The 25,156-nt window shown below is 43.2% G+C and overlaps 1 protein-coding gene across 2 annotated transcripts in view; it reads right to left on the bottom strand.

Annotated features, from left to right (window-relative positions):
* Positions 1–2,385: 2,385 nt before the first annotated feature.
* Positions 2,386–25,156, bottom strand: part of podxl (podocalyxin-like) — a 161,232-nt gene continuing 138,461 nt past the window's right edge. The window contains exons 5-9 of one of the 2 annotated variants that reach the window (XM_059987092.1): positions 23,074–23,215; positions 16,341–16,405; positions 15,353–15,430; positions 12,091–12,219; positions 2,386–6,859 (exon numbers count right to left, since the gene is read on the bottom strand). In XM_059987092.1, the coding sequence (XP_059843075.1) occupies positions 6,665–6,859; positions 12,091–12,219; positions 15,353–15,430; positions 16,341–16,405; positions 23,074–23,215 (609 nt within the window). In that variant the 3' untranslated portion in view covers positions 2,386–6,664. The remainder of the gene's footprint in view (positions 6,860–12,090; positions 12,220–15,352; positions 15,431–16,340; positions 16,406–23,073; positions 23,216–25,156) is intronic. The other variant, XM_059987093.1, reaches the window with a different exon arrangement.

The following is a 25,156-nucleotide window of genomic DNA, read 5'->3' as shown; positions in this document are numbered from 1 at the left end:
CCTGAAAAAGCAATTTTGTATTTCAGAGCTTGTGGATGAGTTTATAGTGAAAGTTCAGAGTAGCGCATTTATCTCTGAAAACAGTATTATGTCCCTGAGCCTTTTCATTATTTGTTGTCTGATGTGTTCACTATTAAGTTCAGATTTTTTCACTGTACCCTGTTTATTGTTAATATCTGGTGATGCATTGCTTATAAAAATTGATAGCCCATTGAATGTGTTTTTTATGAACTGCACTTGCATCTTTGCTGTGTATGAGTTGAGTGCTTTGGACCCAATAATTAACTTCTAATTTCTTTAAAGGCTTTAACTGGGGAATGAATGATATTCCCACTCAATGCTTCCAAAAGCAGAAAATAGCAACCCAAGATAGTATAGGCATGTTAAACTGTTTGGAATTATTTTAGATGTTATATACATCAAAACAAAATATTGTGGTAAAATTCTTGTATTGAATTATCTCATGTAACTTCAACTCCAGGAATGGCAAATGTGTATATTGCTTTTCCATACCTTCTGATAACACTTTCTAAGTTAACAATCATGTGACCACGTAGTATTTCTGGTCCCTCAGCTCCAGGGATGTCAAAGATCTGAGATCAAGTTTAAATTGGCTTTACTCAAGAGCTTATTAAGAACAGGCATTGGTTTTGAGGGCCAGTTTGGAACTCATGTTGGAGACCCATCTGGCATGCTTTGTGAAATAAGTCCATTATATGGGTTGTAAACACCCATGAGACAAGTAGCCCTATAAAACTGGCATCGTGAAGAAAAAGTCGCAGACTAATGTGAATGGACACATTCCAGACTAGATGCCTTTCATCCAGGCAGATCGTGCCATACATAATTACAAAGACAGACTGTAGAATATATAATTGCAGCCTCACCAAAGTGGAAGGAAAATGATGAGGTAGATTTGGAAGACCAAGAGTTCTTTGCCCAGCATAGAGAGGTCTGTATAAGTTCTGATAACAGTGGATAGAAGCTGTCCTTGAATATGATTGTGTTCTCTCAGACTTACTTTCGTGTCTTCAGACAGGAGAGTGAAGGTGACAAACATTGGTTGGAAGGATCCTTGATTTTTGGCTGCTTTCCAAAGGCAATGGGTATTGTGAATGGAGTCAGTGAAGTGGAGTTTGGTTTGTGGGATGAACTGGGCTGCATCCACAACTCAACACAATTTCTTATGGTCTTGTGCAGTGGTGCATCTAGATACGTAGTACCAACTTAAGGACCCTTTAGCCCTGTTGATCTCAGTATCCCTTACTCCTCTGCTGCAAACTTAAAACACGGAGAGCAGGTTGGGTTTTATTGTTAATGGATGCAGCTCTTTTCTCAATAAGCTCGTAAGAGCTTTTTAAAAGTATAATACTCCAATTATGCTTTTATTTTGGATGAGGAAGTAGAAGGACAGATTAGTAAGTTTGCAGATCATTCAGAGGTTGTGGATAGTCTAGAAGGTTGTCGTAAGTTACAATGGGACATTAATAGCATACAGAGCTATGTTGAGAAGTGTTCAGTTTGGAAAAGTGAAGTGCTACACTTCGGAAGGTCAAACTGGAAGGTAGAGTACAGGGCTGATGGCAGGATTCTCAGCAGTACGGAGGAACAGAAGAGATCCATTTCCTCAGATTCTTCAAAGTTGCCATGCAAGTTAGTTGATAAGTGGGTAAGAAGGTTTACAGTGTGTTGGTCTTTGTTAGTCAAGGGATTGAATTCAAGAGCAGTGAGGAAATGTTGCAGCTCTATAAAACTTTGGTTAGACCACACTTGAAGTATTATGTTCAGTTCTGGTGGCCTCATAGGAAGGATGTGGATGTTTTAAAGAGGGTGCAAAGGAAATTTACCAGGATACTGTCTGGATTAGAGAGCATGTCTAATGAGGATTGATTGAGCAATCTAGGGTTTTTCTTTGGAGCAAAGGGGAATGAGAGGTGACTTGATAGAGGTGTAGAAGATGATGAGGCACAGATCAAGTAGATAGCCAAGCACCTGTTCCTGTGGTGGAAAAGGCTAATATGAAAGGGTATAATTTTAAGGTGATTGAAGGAATGTATAAGGATGATATAAAAGTTTTTTTTTTTACACAGAATAGTGGCTGTATGGAATGTGCTGCCAGAAGTAGCTATATTAGGGACATTTAAGCGACTATTAGTCACCAGGAAGAAAGAAGAATGGAGGACTGTGTAGGAGGGAAATGGTATATTGATCTTAGGTGGGCCGAAGAGCCTGTACCATGCTGTACTGATCTATGTTCTCAGCTCCTAAAATCCTGGAATTGCCTGAATGTACATTCCTCATTTTCAAAGGAGTGATAAGCTGCTGAGGTGTGTGGTTTTGGACAACCAACAGAATAGTTCAAATTTACTGCAGAGATGATAGAGATTAAAGTTATTTAGAATTTTATTGGATATTTTACGTGTTCACACAACTATTACTAATAATGTGTACAGAAGTCCAGGGTTGAACATAATACATCATTGCATTGAAAACATTATAAGATGATATTCCAGGGTTTACGAGTTGATTGTTTAACACTGGCTTGGGAGTTTATTCCCAGTGACTGGCTCTGATGCAGTACTCACCTTGTTGCAACCACTATGCAGTTTCCACTACTGAAGATCGTGGTTTATGGTAATTTTAGGGTTCGGTGGATGTGTTCTTTCCTCTGGTGTGCGTTCTTATTTGGGGCCTGAATATTCTACTAACCAGCGCAGGGCGGCTATCGATCCTGAAGCCTATGCTATTTGTAAGCCAACCATTGCACCTTGCCAGCTCCCCATTTGAGGTAAGTGCACACAGTTTTATTAAACAAAATCGTGGTATATGACTTTCTCCTTAAAATAGAGCAATAATTCTGTATTTGCCTTAAAAGTAATTTGTCTTTTTATTCACTACAGTAACTTGTCACATGGTTATGGTATTTAATTATTGCTATAGGACTTCAGAAAACATTTGGGCTCTGTAGATTCAGCAATCCTTGGTACATTATACTTTGAAAATTAATCTATAGTATTTCACTTAGTGCTCACCAAATATTAGGGAAGTCTCAACTACACTTTAGTCCAGATCCTCCTGCAGTGGGAATTATTTTCAACACAAAGGTTCTCCATCCTTGTCTCTGAGCCTGACTCAAGCCTTAAGGTCTAACTCAATTACTCTCTCAATGTTATCACCAAGGCTAGTCCATCCTCCACCAAGATAGGTGATAGTATTGAGAAGGGAATACTAGATGCCTGCTTTCTCTGCTGCAGAAAGTGCTTTGAGATCTTTTGACAATTGTGATGGTGCATTAAAAAGCTGATGCTTTCCAGCAGTGTGCTGAAGAATTGTTGAATACTCAGCAGAGTCTTAACTTAAATCAGCTCCTACATTTACACACTTAGTCTAGCGGTCATGGAGCATACGGATCTTGGACCTCCAGAAATTGTCCACAGCAGGGGTGGTTGATAAGTTTGTGGCCTAAGGTAGAACGAGATGAGTTATACAGCTCTCATTACATGCATTCAACTCTTTGATTATGCAGAAAGTTTGAAGTTAATAATTCATCAGTGGTGATTGATAAGCTTGTGGCCTAAGGTAGAAGGAGATGAGTTTCTAACTTAGGCCGTAGTCAGCATAGTTTCCTCAAGGGAAAATCTTGCCTGATAAATCTGGGAGTTCTTTGAAAATATAACAATCAGGGTAGACAAAGGATAATTGGTTGATGTGTACTTGGATTTTCAGAAGGCTTTTGATAAGGTGCCACAAATGAGGCTGCTAAACAAGCTAACAGCCCCTTACCATTACAGGGAAGATTCTAGCATGGATAAAGCAGAGGCTTATTAATAGGAGGCCGAGTGTGGGAATAATGGGAGCCTTTTCTAATTGGCTGTCGGTGACTAATGGTGTTCCACAGGGGTCTGCACTGGAATCAATTCTTTTTACATTATATATCAATGATTTGGAAGAAGGAATTGATGACTTTGTTGCAAATTTTGTGGATAATATGAAGATGGGGAGGGGCAAGTAGTTTTGAGGAAGTGGAGAGGCTACATAAGGACTTAGATTAGGAGAATGGGCAAAAAAGGCAGGTGGAATACAGTCTCGGGAAGTGTATGGTCATGCATTTTTGTAGAAGAAATGAATGGATTAATGATTCCCTAAATGGAGAGAAAATACAAAAAAAACTGATGGAAAGGGATTTGGGAATCCTTGTGCATGATTTCCTGAAGGTTAATTTGCAGCTTGAGTCTGTGATGAGGAAGACAAATGCAATGTTAGTATTCATTTCAAGAGGACTAGGATATAAAATCAAGGATATAATGTTGAAACTTTATAAAGCAATGGTGAGGCCTCACTTGGAGTATTGTGAGCAGGTTTGGGCACCTTAGAATGGATGTGCTGAAACTGGAGAGGGTTCAAAGGAGGTTCACAAGAATGATTCCAGGATTGAATGGCTTACCATATGAAGAATGTCTGGTGGCTCTGGGCTTGTATTCATTAGAATTCAGAAGAATAAGGGATGACCTAATTGAAACCTATCGAATGGTGAATGGCTTTGATAGCGTGGATGTGGAGAGGATGTTTCCTATGGTGGAGGGAGTCTAAGACCAGACGACACAACCTCAGAATAGAGGGATATCATTTTAGAACAGAAATGAGAATTTCTTAAACCAGTGGGTGGTGAATCTGGTATTTGTTGCCACGGGCAACTGTGGACTCTTAAGTTGTAATGTATATTTAAGGCAGAACTTGATAGATTCTTGATTGAAGGCATGAAGAGATATGGGGAGAAAGCAGGAGATTGGGGCTGAGAGGAAAATTGCATCAGACATGATGTAATGACAGGACAGACTCAATGAGCCAAATAGCCTAATTCTGCTCCTATGTTTTATGGTCTTACTGGGCTTCCACAGGGAGGAACTGGAGGTGGGACCAAGTTAAATTTGAATCCACATGCAGAATCATTCCACAGCTTGTAACAGTTCTTACACAATCTGAACAGTTGGTTGCCTTACAATTAATTTAAATGTTAATTGTCCAGTGTTCGGCATCATTTAGAGTCTCTCAGTTAAGAAAACTATAGTTCTTGCCAGTGTGCATTTGCTCTGGTATATACCAGTGCTGTTGGACAAAGAAGCCCTATTTAGTGGCTGCCAAGGTATTGGAAGATTTGCCTTGAGAAAAGGACTGGTGTTTATTTGTGTTGGCAAAGAACCACTCAAGTAATCACTTACTATAGTTGGTCATCATGCTGCTGCCATACATCTTCCCATCACATTGATGTTCAGTTAGTTTGCCTGAAATAAACAACTACTGAAAGTACACATTTGTGTTTTGAAGCCATATTCTCTCAGAAACTACATTTACCCCTTCAGTTGTACAGATATGCTTTACAGTTAAATGGTTGCTAACAATGCTCCAGCTTTGTTTTTAACATTGCAAATGTAAAATAAATGATTACACTGCAGTTTCTAATTTACAACCTCATCAGTGACTGACTATGATAGCCAAAGATTTGCACAGAACTTGAATGATGATTCTGAGCTTGTTTTTGATTATAGTAACTGGGCTGGAGTATTCCTGTTTCATCTTTCAACCTGCCAACAACAACTGCCCCACCACATTGTACGGTCATTATTTTTTGTGTGTTTAGGTTAACTTTGTTTTCAGGAAGAATGCCAGTGGACATCAAATAGAATGTGGCTCTGCTCCACACTCTGAGGAGTGGCACTGACGAGCATCGAGCCTTCTGATGCAACTCATCCACACTGATCAACTTGTCTTGCCACCTGAGCAAGTCCCACTTGCCTGTTTGTTTCCTGTCTGTGTACCTCTCCGAAGTAATTTAAATGCAATTCTATTCTCCTCTACCCCTTCCTCCGATGGGATGTTTTTATTACCACCACTGTCTGTGGAAAAAGGTTGCTCCTCAGGTCCCTTCTCATCTTAAACCTGTGGTCTCCAGTTTTACACTCATTCCACTGGTATAATGAATGATCATTTACCTTAGCTGTGGCCCTCATGATCTTATAAACCTCTCTAAGGTAATCTGTCAGCCTTCTGCATGCTAGAGAAACCAGACCCAATCTACCGAACCTCTCCTTGTCACTAAAGTCCTCTAATCCTGATTATATTCTTGAGTCTTTTCTGCCCCCTTTCTAGCCTAATTACAATATTCCTATCAACAGGAAACCAAAACTCCACACAACACTTAAAGTTTCAGACAGCTGTCACGTGACAGTGTTTCCTTGGTGTCTCTATAACTAGGGTCTATGGACTCAGTAAAAGGAGCTTGGCCACTTGGGACTTTGATCTCTTCACTTGGGTTTGTGAGTCTTTGGAATTCTCAGCCAACAAGTCTGAATGGCTGTTCAAGTGCTCCAAGTAGGGAAAGAGGAAGGAAAGCAGATGAGGCAGAGAATTGGCCAGATTCTTATTGAACACAGGAATAGAAGCATAGGACTTACCCTTTCTATTTATCAGGTAATCATGACAGGCTTGTAAAAACCCTGTAACATTTCTAAATAGCATCTAGAGAGAATATAGCTTTAAGGAGGTGGAATGTGAAATTTACAGTTTGAGTTCAGTCCTTGCTGGCAGTATATATGGATACGTATTTGAAGCAATCATAGAGATGTGCATTGAGCTGAAGGTAACAATAGATTATATTTCCAATGCTTTATAAATGGGTGTCTTCTTCCTCCAGCTCATCCTTGATGTGTGTGTCCATGGGCACTATCCAGCCATCCGTGTTTTCCAGGAAGGTTGCTTTGCAGTAGTTCTTCTCCTCCATCTCTGAATCCCTCTCAGTGACGTCCATGGCTGGGTTGTCATGGCAACCGTTGTCCACTGTGCGCAGCTCTTCTGTCAGGTACTACGAAAAAGTAAGAAATCACGGCATTAGAATTTTTTCACCTGGTGCGGAATTGGGTGGATAGCTGGGGGCGGGGGAATGGGTACAAACAGTAAAGGAATCCGATAGGAGAGGACATTGGACCATAGAAGAAAGGTAAGGAGATGAAGAACCCAAGGGAGTAATGGGCAGATGAACAGAAGGAATGAGAGGGTAAGCAAGATGAGGAATGGAAAACCACATTGTCCCTCACTTAGTCTCACCTATCATCTGCTTGGTTGTATTTCCTCTTCCCCATCTTATTCTGGCTTTTGTTCCCTTCATTTTCAGTCTGATGCAGGGTCTTAGCCCGAAATGTCAACTGTTTATTCCTTTCTATAGATGTTGCCTGACCTGCTGGGTTCCCCAGTGTGTTGCTCAAGATTTCTAGCATTTGCAGAATGCTTTGTATTCATGATATCCTGAGAACCTTCAAACATTCTCATAAGTTCGAGCCTATCTGACCTTAGTTATGTTTGGAGTTGTGGACATGACCAGTGTGAAATGCAGACATCTCCACCTGCTGCCCACAGCGTGCAGTGGCTTCTCGTTAATGACCGACGGGGAAAGGTATTGACAGCAGAGGGCGCTGTACCTCATAGCTGCTCAGGAAGAGTCTGAAGCTTTTACTGCATTTCCACTGAACAGAGATTCAGTGATTGACGCCAGCTTGGATGGAAATGACTTGCATTTTACAAATATTGGTTGCCCCAAAGCATTTAACCAGTGGAATACTACTTGTAGCTACTGCATTTATGCTATGGAGACAAAGGCATTGGGGATATTTAAAGTAGAGGCTGACAGGTTTTTAATAAGGCGTCAAAGGTTACAGAGAGAAGGTAGAAGAATGGGGTTGATGGGGATAATAAATCAAACAGGATAAAATGGTGGAGCAGATTTAATGGGCTGAATGGCCTTATGCTCCTACATCTTAATCTCTAATTTACACAAAGTATAGGTTTATTGTCATATATACAAATGTATGTGCTAAATGAAAAGCTTACTTACAGACTAAGTTCCCTTAGTTAGCAATGATATAATAATGCTTGTGATGTTCTATTTGATTGAGCAATGATCATTCACCAGCATGTTGTAGATTGCACCAGACTCTTGTTTAAAATGATGTAGCAGAACTTTTATACCCACCCAAGAGGGTAGTTTGTAGCTTTAAATTGGAACATGAGGGTAACAAACAAGAGAAAATTTGCAGAAGCTGGAAATCCAAGAAATACACACAATGCTGGTGGAACTCAGCAGGCCAGGCAGCATCTGTGGAAAAGAGTACAGTCGATGTTTTGGGCAAAGACCCTTCAGTAGGACTTGGGCCAGAGCCCTCTATAGCCCCAAACACTAGGACAAAGAAGTCTATGATTTGGGCACCCGATAATACTTGAATTTGTGGTACCCAAGTGCTGGTATTTGGCCCTCTTCTCTGCATAGGCCTTCTGAATTGACTGGTTGTTATCTTGGAATCTTACAGTTATGTCGACAACAGCCACTTTCCCTTCTTTGACAAAGATCAAAACCAGCTTCCACAGAGGATTATCGACTTAGGGAGTCCTGCTGAGGGGGTTTGGTTTGAAATGTTGACTGTACTCTTTTTCCATTGATGCTGCCTGGCCTGCTGAGTTCCTCCAGCATTACATGAAGGTAACAGCCCTGTGTTTTCTCAGTGCTGAACTGGACTCACTTGTGTGCTTAAAATCTCTGAAGTCACACATTCTGCTTCAGAATTACAAGTGTTAATATTGGAGCTACCTCGCAGGACAGAGCTCAAGGGTTAGACGAGAATATTTTGTTACGTACCTGTGGGGTATCTTGTACCTGTCAAGTGACCATGATGTAATTGAGGCTATGCTGGAGATGAGGTAATGGTCTTTTGATGGTGGAGTGACGTCATTTTCCCGCCAGTGAGAGATCATTTGATAGTTTTTTTTCCAACAGGGTATAAAAGGAGAACCCCACCCTGTGACGTGGGCAGTTCGTGGCTAAGTTTGCCACTGACTCCATGTTGCAGCTTATTCCGATATTATGACGCAGTTTTGTTTAAAAGTGGAGTTTTATTTTCCCTTTTAAGTCTCAAAGTTTATTGCCGGCAGTTTTGCTATTATACTGCCAGTTTGGTCAGTGGAGAGTGAAGATTTTAAAGGAGTTCGGAAATCCCGAAGGATTGGGAAAGTTAATGTCGACGGTGAACCAGATTCGACCTTTGTTTAATCTTCGCACGAGGAATTAGTAATGAGTATCCATGATAACCCCTGTTCTGCCAGAAGAGTAGAAGGTTGGATACAAAGTTTTGCCAAAGAAAGGTCGGTGCCTTTAAGCCGTTTTATTTCCTTTGATTGTAAATCTTCCGGGGAATACCATACTTCGACTGGGATCAGCAGTAACACCACAAAAGAGAATTTATTCTCTCAAGGAGAGCCTCTCCTTTGACTGTAAATCATTTTTGGACTTTCGCATTACTACTTATAGGGACTGTTTTTGCATTATCGCTTTAAGAACTGTTCGCACTGTCGTATTGCAGCTGACTTCTGGTTAAGATAATCGTTTTACTTTTGGGTTTTATACAGTGTTTAATAAAAGTTTTAAAAAAAAACCTGTCTCAAATCATATATTCATTGGTGCTGATTTGTAACATTATCATATTGCTGCTTATTCAATATTATTTTGGACCCTCAATATTGTGAAAATTTGTACAGCTACTACACCAAAGTAAACATACAGACTATAGAACATTACAGCACAGTCCAGACACTTTGTGCTAAAATATTGTGCCAACCTTTTAACCTACTCTTAAGATCAATCTTCCCTTCCTTTCTGCATAGCCCTCCATTTTAGTGCTATTATCCATGTGCCTATCTAAGAGCTGACAGTGCATTCCATGTACTCACCATTCTGTGTGTAAAACAAAACCTACCTCAGATTTCCAACCTCCATCCCCATCCTCCAATTACCTTAAGATTAATCCCTTGTTGTTTTAGCCATTTCTGACCAGGGGAGAAAGTCCTGGCTATCCACTCTATCTATGCCACTTACCTCTTACAACTCCTCATCCATCTTCACTCCTGAGAGAAGAGCCCTCGCTTGCTCAACCTTTCCTCATAAGACATGCTTTTCATCAAGACAATACTGGTAAATAAATCCCTGTACCCTCTCTGGAGGTTCCCCATTCTTCCAATGTTGAATCATTACCTAGCTGTTTATGGAATCTTGCTGTGCAGCACCCCTGCCTTGATCCCCAGCCTCCTTGCTACCTGCTCTCCATTAACCCTTGGATTTCACCAACTCCTCCCTCCTCTTCCGCAAAGGACCCTGCCAATTTGTTGTCATTGACTGTACTTGCCTGTGGCTTTGAGGTATCTTTGCCATGTGAATACTTTGTGCCCTAGTCCCACCTTTGTCACCTACCCTTTTGTCTACTGTTACTTTATCCTCCTCCATACACCTCATCTATTTCTCCTTTCACGATCCCTCAGCTTCCTGTGGCTTTCCTGCAACTTACTGCCCATCTTTAATAATTCCAGTCTTAATTTTGGCTCCCCCATCTTCCCTTCAACACATTAATCTTCTGTTAACTTGAACACCATCTTCCTGCACCCCACCTCTTGATTCCATGGGTCTTCTTCAGATAAAGCCAGCTTTGTAATTTGCCATCCACAACCCCCACCCCTTTCCAAACTCTGTCCTTGTTCTACATTTGTTATGAGGGACACAGAAACTTGCCCTGAACCAGCACCACTTTTCACATCCCAAACATATGACCACTGATACCACACTTACCACAAGCCCTCTTATTCAGAAAACTTTAATTGCCAGTAAGATCTTTGCAGTCTTGTAACTTGAGAAACACACACACAAAATGCTGAGAAACTCAGTATGTCAGGCAGCATCTATGGTAGCAAATGGTTTGTCGATATTTTGGGCCAAAGCCCTTTATCTCCCTATATCGAGCAGTAGTAAATCAAGGCAACTGGACTCGCTGCGTTCTCTAGAAGACATTTTGCCACTTCTCTGGGAGGCTTCTTCAGTTCTGATCCATGATTAGGTCGTTTTCCGGTCTATAAACTGCGAGTTTTTTAAAGGTATAGCATTCTCATGAGGGTCATTAATCTTGTCTTTGCATGAATGGAGGTGGAGATGCCAGAGTAGAGATGTTAGGACTGCATTTAAGTAGCTGATAGGGGCTGGGGGTACACCGTCACTTCTGTTCAGGGATGAATTTTCCAATTTGACAAAGATGGCTTCTTTAACCCATCTTTCTAACCACCTGTCCCAAATGTCCATCAAGGGAGTGTCACTTTTCCTTGGGTGTAGATATATGGCCGAGTCTTGACCTGATATAGCCTCCTACGTTGGGCTATCCATTTGTGAAGTGGTTTAGTCTCACTGATATACAGATCTGTGCAATTCCCGGTTGTATACCTATACCAAAAGGACAAGGGACACCCCTTTGATGATAACAATGTGCACATTTTAGCCCAGGGAGGACAGGTGGTTTGAAAGAAGCTAACCCTAGCTTCTCTACCCCGGCGTTTCCACAACAGTTCACACCTCTGTTCATGCAAAGATAAGACTCATTACCTCCATGACTCTCACTGACCCTCATGAGATTGCTGTACCTTTAAACAACTCGGAGTTTATAAACCAGTAAACTACCCACCATGGATCACAACTGAAGAAGCCTCTCAGATGAGTGACGAAATATCTTCTCAACAACAGTAAGTCCAGTTGCCTCGATTTACTACTGCATGATATACAGTGGCCTGAATTACCGAGAACCTTCATGGACATACTTTGTCTCCCTCCATAGATGTTGCCTGATCTACTGAATGCATCTGGCCAATATTTCCAGTATCTGCAGAATCTCTTGTGCCTCCAGTAGCTTGATGCTTTCACTTTGTCTTATTGAATGCTGGAAAGCTTAAGCAAACCACACAAAAAGCGGGAAGAAAAAGTTAGGCAGCGTCTATAAAGGAGAATACAGAATGACATTTTGGGCCAAGACACTTCTTTAGGGCTGGACTGGTTAGATGATATCAGGGCTCTGCTTTCTCTCTCACTGCCTCCCTCTTAGACTGTAAGCCACGAACAGAATTAGGCCGTTTGGACCAGAGAAATGAAAAACTTAAGAGCTGCATCACAGACATTGCAATTCTTTACTGGAACACAGCTGGGTACCATCCACTGAGATCTGCCCTATTCCCACTCACCGGATCCTTGTGCTTGGACTTGTACTGGGAGCACCGGTACACGACTCCAGACAGGAATATGAGCAGTAGCAATGAGCCAGTAACCGCCAGGGCTATGACTTTCTTAAGCTCCATGCTGTCGTTGTGAGCCTGAACACACAGGGAACAAACTGTCAATTGGAAACCCCCAACTCGCAAACAACAAAAAAAAAGACCATCATCAAGGCTGGAAACCCAGGCTCACACAACAGTGCACCTGTCACTGAGTTTTAGTTAATTGGTTGGCAGAAGCACGTGCTTAGTTTTGTATTTCTTGGGAGGAAAAATTCCAAATATCCGAAGCTGGAGATGTATATACAGGAAGTTTAGGCTGTACCTTGAGGACAAGGCAAATGCAAATTGTACATAGGCCATAGAGTGAGGAGAAACAGAAAGAACAGGAATGTACTCTGGCAAGCCAGTGATGGTACACCTATCAGCTGGTTCCTCACTGCTTCTCCGATCTATTACAAATGTAGAGGTCAAAGGTGAGATGTAGGTTGACTCTCTAGAATAGGTCAGGAGTACCAGAGCTTGACCATGAGCATTCTGCACTGAATGTCCACCAGCCAGAGTGTATCTGCTGCAAGTATGGCCACAGAAACAATGCGGATTGTACTGCAAAGAGTCTGGAATGTTTCCCTTTGACAGCACTGGAAGGATCCTGCTGCAGGGTCTCGACCTGAATCCTCAGCTATCCCTCTGCCTGTTTTATTGCTTGTTTTATTGCTTCACACTCCAGCATCAGGAAGTGTGTGTGGGAGCTGGGACAGTGATTGCTATTTACCAGTGGAAGAGGAAGGGGCAGCAGAGAAGTGTTGGGGTTAGCATGACGATTGACACTGCCAGCACTCTTGGTTCAATTCCTGCCAGTGTCCCCAAGGAGTTTGCATATTCTCCCTGTGACCACGTGTTTCTTCCAGGTACTCTAGTTTCCTTTCTCATTCCAAAGACATACAGGGTAACGTTGGCGTTAGTAAGTTATGGGCATGCTGTGTGGTGCCAGAAGAGTGGTGACACTTGCAGTCAACCACCAGCACATCCTCAGACTGTGTTGGCTATTGACGTAAATGACAGATTTTACTATGTTTTGCTGCTTTGATGTACATGTAACAAATAAAGCTGATCTAAGGGAGGCATAATATGATAAGGAATAGTCAGCATGGCTTTGTCAAGAGCAGGTCGTGCCTTACGAGCCTGATTGAATTTTTTGAGGATGTGACTAAACACATCGACGAATGAAGAGCAGTAGATGTAGTGTATATGGATTTCAGCAAAGCATTTGATGAGGTACCTCATGTAAGGATTATTGAGAAAGTAAGGAGACATGGGATCCAAGGGGACATTGCTTTGTGGATCCAGAACTGGCTTGCCCACAGAAGGCAAAGAGTGGTTGTAGACAGGTCATATTCTGCAATGGAGGTCGGTCACCAGTGGAGTGCCACAGGGATCTGTTCTGGGGCCCTTACTCTTCGTGATTTTTATAAATGACCTGGATGAGGAAGTGGAGGGATGGGTTAATAAGTTTGCTGATGACACAATGGTTAGAGGTGTTGTAGATAGTGTGGAAGGCTGCCAGAGGTTACAGTGGGACATCGACAGGATGCAAAACAGGGCTGAGAAGTGACAGATGGAGTTCAACCCAGAGAAGTGTGAAGTGGTTCATTTTGGTAGGTCAAGTATGATGGCAGAATATAGTATTAACGGTAAGACTGTTGGCAATGTGGAGGAGTGGAGGATCAGAGGGATCTTGGGGTCCATAGAATACTCAAAGGGGCTTTGCAGGTTGAATCTGATTAAAGCATATGATGCATTGGCCTTCATCAATCGTGGGATTGGGTTTAGGAGCTCAATGTTAGAAACATAGAAAACCTACAGCACAATACAGACCCTTCAACCCACAAAGTTGTGCCAAACATGTCCCTACCTTAGAAATTACTAGGCTTACCCATAGCACTCCATTTTTCTAAGCTCCATGTACCTATCCAAAAGTCTCTTAAAAGATCCTATCGTATCCGCCTCCACCACCATTGCCAGCAGCCCATTCCAAGCACTCAACACTTTCTGAGTAAAGAACTTAACCCTGACATCTCCTCTGTACCTACTCCCCAGCACCTTAAACCTGTGTTCTCTTATGGCAACCATTTCAGCCCTGGGAAAAAGCCTCTGACTATCCACGTGATCAATGCCTGTCATCATTTTATACATCTCCATCAGGTCACCTCTCATCCTCCGTTGCTCGAAGGAGAGAAGGCCGAGTTCACTCAACCTATTTTCATAAGGCATGCTCCCCAATCCAGGCAACATCCTTGTAAATCTCCCCTGCACCCTTTCTATGGCTTCCACATATTGGAAAAAGGATGTAATGAGGCAACCAGAACTGAGCACAGTACTCCAAGTGGGGTCTGACCTGGGTCCTATATAGCTGCAACATTACCTCTCGGCTCCTAAGTTCAATTCCATGATTGATGAATGCCAATACACCATACATCTTAACCACAGAGTCAATCTGCGCAGCTGCTTTGAGCATCCTGTGGACTCGGACCCCAAGCTCCCTCTGATCCTTCACACCGTCAAGAGTCTTACCATTAATACTATAGTCTGCCATCATATTTGAGTGTGCTGTAGGTTTTCTGTGTTTCTAATCTTAATATCAGTGATCAAACATGGACTTCCAACACCTCACACTAATCAGAAATATTTCCCTCTCACTGCCACTGGTAGCTATATTAACAATAGGCACATAGAGAGATACATGAGTAGGAAAGTTTTAGAAGGATATGGGCCAAGAGCAGACCCATGCGATGATCTTAGTTGATGATTTTGGTCAGCACGGACCAGTTGGTCTGAAGAGCCTGTTTCCCTGTTGTGTGGCTGTAGATCAGATGGAGACTGGCTGTACCTGGGCAGATGTGTGCGCAGTTCCACCACCTTCCCATTGACCACTAACGCACCAATGGCAATCTGCTGCTTGGATGGTCTGAGCGTAGTTACTCATCCAGCAAGTGTACCTGCTTTGTTCCACCAGAGCCCTATGGGATCTTTTACTTCTACTTGTGGCTGCATCCCAGGCTCATTGCATTATTTCTGACAATGTAGCACAATCTCAGTTCCATGCTAGAGCATCATCCTCAATTTTTATGCTCAAGAGGACAATGTAGCTAATGACAGAGGAGCAGGGCAGCACAGTGACATTATAGTTAGTGTAATGATACAGTATCAGTGATCAGAGTTCAATTCCCACCTCTGTCTGTAAGGAGCCTGTATGTTCTCCCCGAAACTGTGTGAGTTTCTCCTGGGTGCTCTGGATTCCTCCTGCATACTTCAAAGACATACGCGTTAGGGTTAGTAAGTTGTGGACGCACTGCATGTGGCAATTCTTGCAGGCTGCCCCCAGTATAATCCTCAGACTGTGCTGGTTGTTGATGCAAGCAAGACACTTCAAGTATGCTTCAATGTACATGTGACAAATAAAACTAATCTTTTAATCTCTGTCCTGTGCAATCCTGACATCTGGCACTGTCTGTGTGCAGCTTGTGTGTCATAAGGCTCCCTCCCAAAGCTTCAGTTTCATCCCACATCCAAGGTATGGCACCCCCTACCGTGTAGGTGAATCGTCGAATTTGGAGCGAGCTGATGAGAATGCAGGGGTAATAAAAATAAATAAATATGTAGGATTAGTGTAAATGGGTGTTTGATGATCTGTACTGACCTGATGAGTCAAAGAGCCAGTTTCTCAGTGATGAATCAAATTGCTGGTGCAGCATGGATTGTCACTGTACAATGAGGAACTGCGGGGATGTTGGAAACCGCAGAGAGTGCTGCGGGCAGCCCAGCGGTAAACTTCCTACTGTTCAGGGCATTTACAAAGCCAGGTGTGTAAAAAGTGCCCGAAGGATCACTGGAGACCTGAGTCACCCCAACCACAAACTGTTCCAGCTGCTACCATCTGGAAACGGTACCACAGCACAAAAGCCAGGACCAACAGGCTCTGGGACAGCTTCTTCAACCAAACCATCAAACTGATTAATTCACGCTGGAACAATTGTCTTTCTATATTATAATGACTGTCCTGTTATATATCTTACTGTTTATTCCAAATGCTATTCTATTTGCATGCTATTTATTACAAATTACTAATTTGCACATTGCACATTCAGATGGAGATGTAACAAAGAATTTTACTCCTTGTGTGTAAAGGATGTAAAAAAAAATAAAATCAATTAAATTACCTTTTTCGTGCTATCATCTATTCTGCTCTTCAGGTCAGTCAGTATTTTGTTAATTTTATCGTTAGCTGTGAAAACAAAACAAAAGTTAGGGATGACTGGTGCTGGAAAAGACCAGAACGACCTTGACAACATGTGTACACCATGTAACCTGTAGATCTGTCTTCCCCTTACTCCCTATTCACTTGCCTAGTGTTTCTTTGTATCACTGGACTACTTGTTTCTGATGCTGTATAGTTAGGGGCTGGCAAACTACAGAACTCTGGGGCTTTCCTGTTATTCAGGTTCCCGAGGGATCCCACTGACCAGGCTTGTAAATACAGTAGGCACAAAATCACCCACCAGTTTGTACTCCTTCTTCCCCCTTCCTCGCTTCTGTCCCCTTCCTTTCCATTTCCAATGCAGGATCTCAGCCCGAAATGGTGAGTGTTTATTCCCCTCCATAGATGTTGCTCAACTTCCTCAGTTCCCCTGTCTTGGTGACATCCGCAAAACAGTTTACCACATTATCATTCAGATAATCGACATAGGTGACAAACCAATGGACCCTGCACTGACCCCTGTGGCTCACCACTAGGCACAGGCCTCCAGTCAGAGAGGCAACCATTCTCTGGCATCCAGTTTACTCCCTCATCTTGAATGCCAAGTGTCTACACTTTCTTGATCAACCTCACATGCAGGACCTTGTCAAATGCCTACTTAAGTACATGTAGAAAACATCCACTGTCTTGCCTTCATCAATTTTCCTGGCAACCTCCTTAAAAACTCTACAAGATTGGGTAGACATGGATATCCAAGGATATGCTGAGCACAGCCTGCAAGTTTTGCTACACATTCCGGTGCCAAAATAGCATGCCCACAAGCTGGGCAGAACGACACAGAACACAATAAAACAAGCCCCGTTCCTCCCTCCTGCGCATGCACATACACAAAACTGTGGCTCCTGCTTACCCCCTTCCCTAAACTTTTCATACCTACAGCCTCTCTTCCATCTTTTAGAATCTCTACTCAAAACATTGACCGTCCACTTTCTTCCATCAATGCTGCCTGACCCACTGAGTTCCTCTAGATTTTTGTGAGTTGCATGTAAATCCTGTAAGTGACTCACTTAGACCTTTCCATCACCCTCAAGACAGGGCAGGAGTGCAAGAGAATGCCCTCAGCCTGCAGGGTAAGTAGAATGCCAGTGGAGGTTAGGAAACTTAGACCATTGCATAGTGGAAGCTGTCATGCAAAAGTTAGAAAATACAATGTTGCCAATTATAAACCCTAAAATTTGGGTCCATTATGTCAATGATACCTTTGTCATTGTAAAACACAGTAAAATTGAAAGAACTTATAAACTAATCAATGATGAGTTCAATGATATTATGTTCATGATAGAAACAGAAACTGAGGGGAAACTGGCATTTTTGGATGTGCTTATCAGTAGAAACACTGACAGCACTTTGGAAACATCCGTTTACCATAAGGGAACACATACAGCTCAGATCCTGAGCTATCACAGTAAGCATCCAAATGCACACAAGAAAGCTGAATCAAAAGAAATGTGGCAAATGTTCAGGGGATATTTATGTGGAGTTCTGCATAGGTACGTTCCAACGAGACAGGGAAATTATGGTAGGCTACAGGAACCGTGGTGTACAAAGGCTGTAATAAATCCAGTCAAGAAGAAAAGCTTACAAAAGGTTCAGAGAGCTAGGTAATGTTAGAGATCTATAAGATTATAAGGCTAATAGGAAGAAACTTAAGAAGGAAATTAGGAGAGCCAGAAGCGGCCATGAGAAGGCCTTGGTGGGCAGGATTAAGGAAAACCGCAAGGCATTCTACAAGTACATGAAGAGCAAGAGGATAAGACATGAAAGAATAGGACCTATCAAGTGGCAGTGGGAAAGTGTGTATGGCACTGGAGGAAATAGCAGAGGTACTTAATGAACACTTTACTTCAGTATTCACTATGGAAAAGGATCTTGGTGATTATAGTAATGACTTTCAGCAGACTGAAAAACTTGAGCATGTAGATATTAAGAAAGAGGATGTGCTGGAGGTTTTGGAAAGCATCAAGTTGGATAAGTCGCCGGCACAGGACAAAATGTACCCCAGGCTACTGTGGGAGGCGAGGGAGGAGATTGCTGAGCCTCGGGCAATGATCTTTGCATCGTCAATGGGGATGAGAGAGGTTCCAGAGGATTGGAGGATTGTGGATGTTGTTCTTTTATTCAAGAAAGGGAGTAGAGATAGCCCAGGAAATTATAGACCAGTGAGTCTTATCTCAGTGGTTGGTAAGTTGATGGAGAAGATACTGAGAGGCAGGATTTATGAACACTCTGAGAAGTAAAATATGATTAGGAATAGAATAAATATGATTAGAATTAGGATTAGGTCATGCCTTACGAGCCTGATTGAATTTTTTGAGGATGTGACTAAACACATTGATGAAGGAAGAGCAGTAGATGTAGCGTATATGGATCTCAGCAAGACATTTGATAAGGTACCCCAAGCAAGGCTTATTGAGAAAGTAAGGAGGCACTGGATGCAAAGGGACATTGCTTTGTGGATCCAGAACTGGCTTGCCCACAGAAGGCAAAGAGTGGTTGTAGATGGGTCATATTCTGCATGGAGGTCGGTCACCAGTGGAGTGGCTCAGGGATCTGTTCTGGGACCCCTACTCTTTATGATTTTTATGAATGATCTGGATGAGGTAGTGGAGGGATGGGTTAGTAAGGTTGCTGATGACACAAAGGTTGGAGGTGTTGTGGATAGTGTGGAGGGCTGTCAGAGGTTACATCAGAACATTGATAGGATGCAAAACTGGGCTGAGAAGTAGCAGATGGAGTTCAACCCAGATAAGTGTGAAGTGGTTCATTTTGGTAGGTCAAATATGATGGCAAAATATAGTTTTAATGGTAAGGCTCTTGGCAGTGTGGAGGATCAGAGGGATCTTGGGGTCCGAGTCCATAGGACACTCAAAGCAGCTGTGCAGGTTGACTCTGTGGTTAAGAAGGCATACGGTGTATTGGCCTTCATCAATCGTGGAATTAAATTTAGGAGCCGAGAGGTAATGTTGCAGCTATATAGGACCCTGCTCAGACCCCACTTGGAGTACTGTGCTCACTTCTGGTCGCCTCACTACATTCTTTTTCCAATATGTGGAAGCCATAGAAAGGGTGCAGGGGAGATTTACAAGGATGTTGCCTGGACTGGGGAGCATGCCTTACGAGAATAGGTTGAGTGAACTCAGCCTTTTCTCTTTGGAGTGACGGAGGATGAGAGGTGTCCTGATAGAGGTGTATAAGATGATGAGAGGCATTGACCGTGTGGTTAGTCAGAGGCTTTTTCCTAGGGCTGAAATGGTTGCCACAAGAGGACACAGGTTTAAGGTGCTGGGGAGTAGGTACAGAGGAGATGTCGGGGGCAAATTTTTTACTCAGAGAGTGGTGAATGCATGGAATGGGCTGCCGGCAACGGTGGTGGAGGCGGATATGATAGGGTCTTTTAAGAGACTTTTGGATAGGTACATGGAGCTTAGAAAAATAGAGGACCATAAGTAAGCCTAGTAATTTCTAAGGTAGGGACATGTTTGGCACAACTCTGTGGGCCGAAGGGCCTGTATTGTGCTGTAGTTTTTCTATGTTTTCTAAAACTTTGCTCTGGAGAGCAGGGAATAAAGAGCAATGATGTCTCTTCAAAGTACTCAGACGGAATGACTACTCATGGAACTTTATATGAAGATGCCTATGAGTTTGAAAATGCACCCACAAAAAACGATCAAACAGATTAACCTTTCATCAACCAATGTGGGCAAAATTCTAGACAACACACAGAGCTTGCCACACAACCAATCAGTGACAAGTCCCCCTCACTACATCACAATTGAGTTTCCATAATGATGACAAATCAACTGATCGATTAGTATCTAGAAGCCAGGCATTCGGAGGACATGCCACAAGTGAAGAGTGCACTGATGATGTCTCCTCATATGGAAATGACATGTTCGTAAATGGATTGTCAAAACCAGAGAACAACTCAACTATCAACCACCCAAGCTACACATTTTCTGGGTTATTTCAAATGGATGCAACTGACTTTAGCTTCTCCTGCCTATGTTTTCCTTTGTTCTTATGGTCTTAAAAGAGCCAGGAAATTGTTTTGTAGTTGTTAGGCTGCACTTGAAGTACTGCGTGCAGTTTTGGTTGCTCATTACAGGAAGTTATTGAAATTTTGGAGAGTGTGCAGAAAAAGTTTCTCAGGATTAGAGGGCATGTGCTCTGAGGAGAAGTTGGACAGACTTGGGCTGTTTTCTTTGGAATACCAGAAGCTAAGAGGCAACCCAATAGGAGAATGCAAAATGATGAAAGAATGTTGAAATGATGAAAGATGCACATCAGTGACCAGCTACATCAGCAAGTGCATCGACGATGTCACTGTGTCCAAGACCATCACTACACACTCTAACCAGAAGCCATGGATGACCGCAGAGGTGCGTGCGCTGTTGAGAACCCGTGACTCCGCCTTCAGAGCAGGCGACAAGGCAGCCCTAATAACAGCAAGGGCCAAGCTGTCCTGGGCCATCAGAGAGGCAAAGCGTGCACATGCCCAGCAGATCCACAGCCACTTTCAGGACAGCGGCAACACACGGCGCATGTGGAAGGGCATTCAGGACATTACCAATTACAGGACAACATCACCTGACTATGCGCGTGATGCCTCCCTCCCAGATGTGCTGAACAGCTTCTATGCTCGTTTTGAGACGAAAAATGATGTGGCTGCGAGGAAGTCCACCCCTCCAAATGACCAGGTGCTGTTTCTCACTGTGGCCGATGTGAGGAGAACCTTGTGCAGGGTCAACCCACGGAAGGCTGCTGGACCAGACAATGTTCCTGGCAGAGTGCTCAGAGGATGTGCAGACCAGCTAGCAGATCTTCTCACTGACATCTTCAACATTTCCCTGAGCAGCGCCACCGTTCCAATGTGCTTCAAGGCCGCCACCATCATCCCCATGCTGAAGAAATCTTCAGTGTCCTGCCTCAGTGACTACCATCCCGTTGCACTCACAGCCATCATCATGAAGTGTTTCGAGAGGCTCATCATGAAGCACATCAAGACCCTGCTGCCCCCCTCACTGGACCCCCTGCAGTTTGCGTAGCATCCCAATCGCTCAACAGATGACGCCATTGCCATCACCCTCCACCTGGCCCTCACCCACCTGGACAAAAACGGCATGAACATTTGAATGCTGTTCATAGACTTCAGTTCAGCATTCAACACAATCATCCCTCAGAAACTGATTGGAAAGCTGAGCCTACTCGGCCTGAACACCTTCCTCCGCAAATGGATCCTAGACTTCCTGACTGGGAGACCTCAGTCAGTCCGGGTTGGAGGCAGAATCTCCAACATCGTAACACTGAGCACGGGGGCCCCCCAGGGCTGTGTGCTCAGTCCACTGCTGTTCATTCTGCTGACCCATGACTGTGCTGCACCACACAGCTCGAACCATATCATCAAGTTCGTCGATGACACGACTGTTGTGGGTCTCATCAGCAAGAACAACGAGTCAGCTTACAGAGAGAAGGTGCAGCGGCTAACGGACTGGTGCAGAGCTGACAACCTGTCTCTTAATGTGAACAAAACAAAAAGAGATGGTTGTTGACTTCAGGAGGGCACGGGGCGACGACTCTCTGCTGAACATCGATGGCTCCTCTGTAGAAATCGTTAAGAGCACCAGATTTCTTGGTGTTCACCTAGCGGAGAATATCACCTGGTCCCTCAACACCAGCTCCATAGCAAAGAAAGCCCAGCAGCCTCTCTACTTTCTGCGAAGGCTGAGAAAAGTCCATCTCCCATCCTCCATCCTCATCACATTCTACAGGGGTTGTGTTGACAGCATCCTGAGCAGCTGCATCACTGCCTGGTTCAGGAATTGCACCATCTCGGATCACAAGACCCTGCAGCAGGTAGTGAGGTCAGCTGAGAAGATCATCCCACCATTACAGACTTACACCACGCGCTGCATCCGCAAAGCAAACAGCATTATGAAGGACCCCACACACCCCTTGTAGGAACTCTTCTCCCTCCTGCCACCTGGGAAAAGGCACCAAAGCATTCGGGCTCTCACGACCAGACTATGTAACAGTTTCTTCCCCCAAGCCATCAGACTCCTCAATACCCAGAGCCTGGACTGACACCAACCTACTGCCCTCTACTCTGCCTATTGTCTTTATTGTACTGCCTGTTATTTATGGTACTGCTTGCACTGTTTTGTGCACTTTATGCAGTCCTGTGTAGGTCTGTAGTCTAGTGTGGTTTTTGTGTTGTTTTTACATAGTTTCAGTCTAGTTTTTGTATTGTTTCATGTTGCACCATGGCCCTGAGAAACATTGTCTCGTTTTTACAGTGTACTGTAACAGCAGTTATGGTCGAAATGGCAATAAAAAGTGACTTGACTTGACTTGATAGTGTAGACAGACAGAAACTTTTATCCAGGGCAGAAATGGAGAGTACTTGAGGGCAAAGTTTTAAGGAGAGAGGGTGAAAGTTTAAAAGGGATTTTTTTAACCTAGGAAATGGTAGGTGTCTGTAATGCACAGTAGGGGTGATAGTGGAACAAACAGAATAGTAGCAGTTGAGAGACTTTTAGATAGATATGTGAATTTGCATCAAATGGAGAGATATGGACCATGTGATTAGTTTAATGTGGCATCAACTATTCTGTGTCTTCTGAACCACTGGCTCTTACCTCTGTAATAGACTTCGACAAACAGTTGATCTTCCACGGAGTTCAGCCAGATCTCACATTTATCGAATTTTTTCTGATACTCAAAATCCAACGTAGAGCAGCTCTTAGCCAGTTCTTTTCCATGTTTTTCCACAAAGTTTTCCTGGAATTATTGAACAAGAGAAGGATAAGATATTAGATTTTAAATAAATGTAAAGATTCTTTCTGAGCTCAGTGGTTGTGCAGCCATGTTGTTAATACTCCTCGTGCGCTTCAGGACAATTGGCTGCAAGCTCCCAGTTTCCAGCCATTGTCAACAAACGTGACTCATTGCACAAGTGGAAGACAAGAACCTTGTGTGAGTTCCTTGTGTGGAATTACAGATAAACTGTCCATTCAGACCAAGTGGTGTATGCTGCCATTTAAATGTTACCGGAGTCTTCACTCACTACACCACATGTGACCTTTCCTTTCCTTACTCCCGCATGTATGTTCCGAACAAGGACCCCCATCCTGTTTTTATAAGACTACTGAATGGATTCTGCATGATGACATGAACTCTATTTTCACAATCTACCTCGTAATGCCCTTCCACCTTATTGTTCTCTGCATGTTCTCTGCATCTGTAACACTGGGTTTTGCAATGCCTGTTGCTTTGCCCTTGTGTTACCTCAAAGTGAAATGATCCATAGGCTTGGCACAGAAAGTAAATCGTTTCACTGTTTCACATGACCATAATAAACCAATATCCTCACCAGGCCATTCACCTCCTGACAGCAAGCTCCACATCCTCAGAAGGCTCGGAGCAAGAAGTGTAGTGGAACATGCACAAAATGCTGGAGGATCTCAGCAGGTCAGGCAGTATCTTGGGAGAGGAAAAAGCTCTCAGTGTTTCTGGCCAAAACCCTTCATCAGGACTGGAAAGGAAGGGGGAAGAAGCCAGAGTAAGGAGGGAGAAATGTGTAACATGCTGAAGGAAAAGTATGATAGGGACAGTAAAATGCCTGGCAAACAAATCTCCCTGTTAACTGAGTGAGTGAGAAAACAGCACGATGTCCTTGCTTAGTGTAACTGTTCAGTTGCAAGGCAGTCTGAAACAACCTTTGGTGGGTGGTTCTGTCAATCCAGTGGGTGATGTTAACAGTGATGTGACTAGCATGCAGCCAACATTGAATAGACCCCAGAAGCAGTGACAACTTGGGAATTCCATAAGGAATACACCACTGACTCAACGGAGACCTCTGGTGGCTTCAGTGATGAGGTAACTGGTCTGGCAGCCATGTCACTACTTGCTCCAATAAAAACTAAGAGACTAAAAAGCACACAAGAAAGACAATGGAAATTATGTAAGAAAACAGGATGTCTACCATCAACCTCCAGAACTAGGAAAAACTGACAAATGGTCCAAAGAAATTCCATATCCCTAAAAAAGAAACTTAGAGGCTTGGTCTGAACTTCAGTGAATTAAGAAAATATACAAATTGCATCCATATTATGGCAGTTAAATATTACCTGTCTTCTCAGCAAATAAGACAGTTGATACGTTGACTTAACAACAGTGTAAGAAAAGATAAACAGAATTTATCATATGATTGGGATATAATTCATAAATGGTTGGAATGACAATCTCCAACACAGTCTGATGCGAGGAAAGTGGAAGAACAGCACCTTATATTCTGTCTGGGTAGCCTCCAACCTGATGGTATGAACATCGATTTCTCGAATTTCCAGTAATGCCCCACCATCTCCCTCTCCTTCACCATTTCCCACCCCCTTTTACCTCCTTGCCCACCCATCCGCAACCCCAGGATAGGGAGTTTGTAGAGTGCCTAAGGGATGCATTCTTGGAACAGCTTGTACGAGAGCCGACCAGGGACAAGGCTATTCTGGATTTAGTCTTGTGTAATGAACAGGATTTGATAAGCAATCTTGAAGTAAAGGAGCCATTAGGAGGTAGTGACCATAATACGATGTTTTTATCTGCAATTTGAGAAGGATAAGGGCAGATCGGAGGTGTCAGTGTTGCAGTTGAACAGGGGAGACTATGGAGCCATGAGGGAGGAGCTGGCCAAAGTTAACTGGGTGGATATCCTAGCAGAAAAGA

This window comes from Hypanus sabinus, chromosome 13, assembly GCF_030144855.1.
Source record: "Hypanus sabinus isolate sHypSab1 chromosome 13, sHypSab1.hap1, whole genome shotgun sequence".
Lineage (NCBI taxonomy): Eukaryota > Metazoa > Chordata > Chondrichthyes > Myliobatiformes > Dasyatidae > Hypanus > Hypanus sabinus.
Note: the sequence above shows the minus strand (reverse complement) of the source record. Positions and strands in the feature narration are given on the sequence as shown.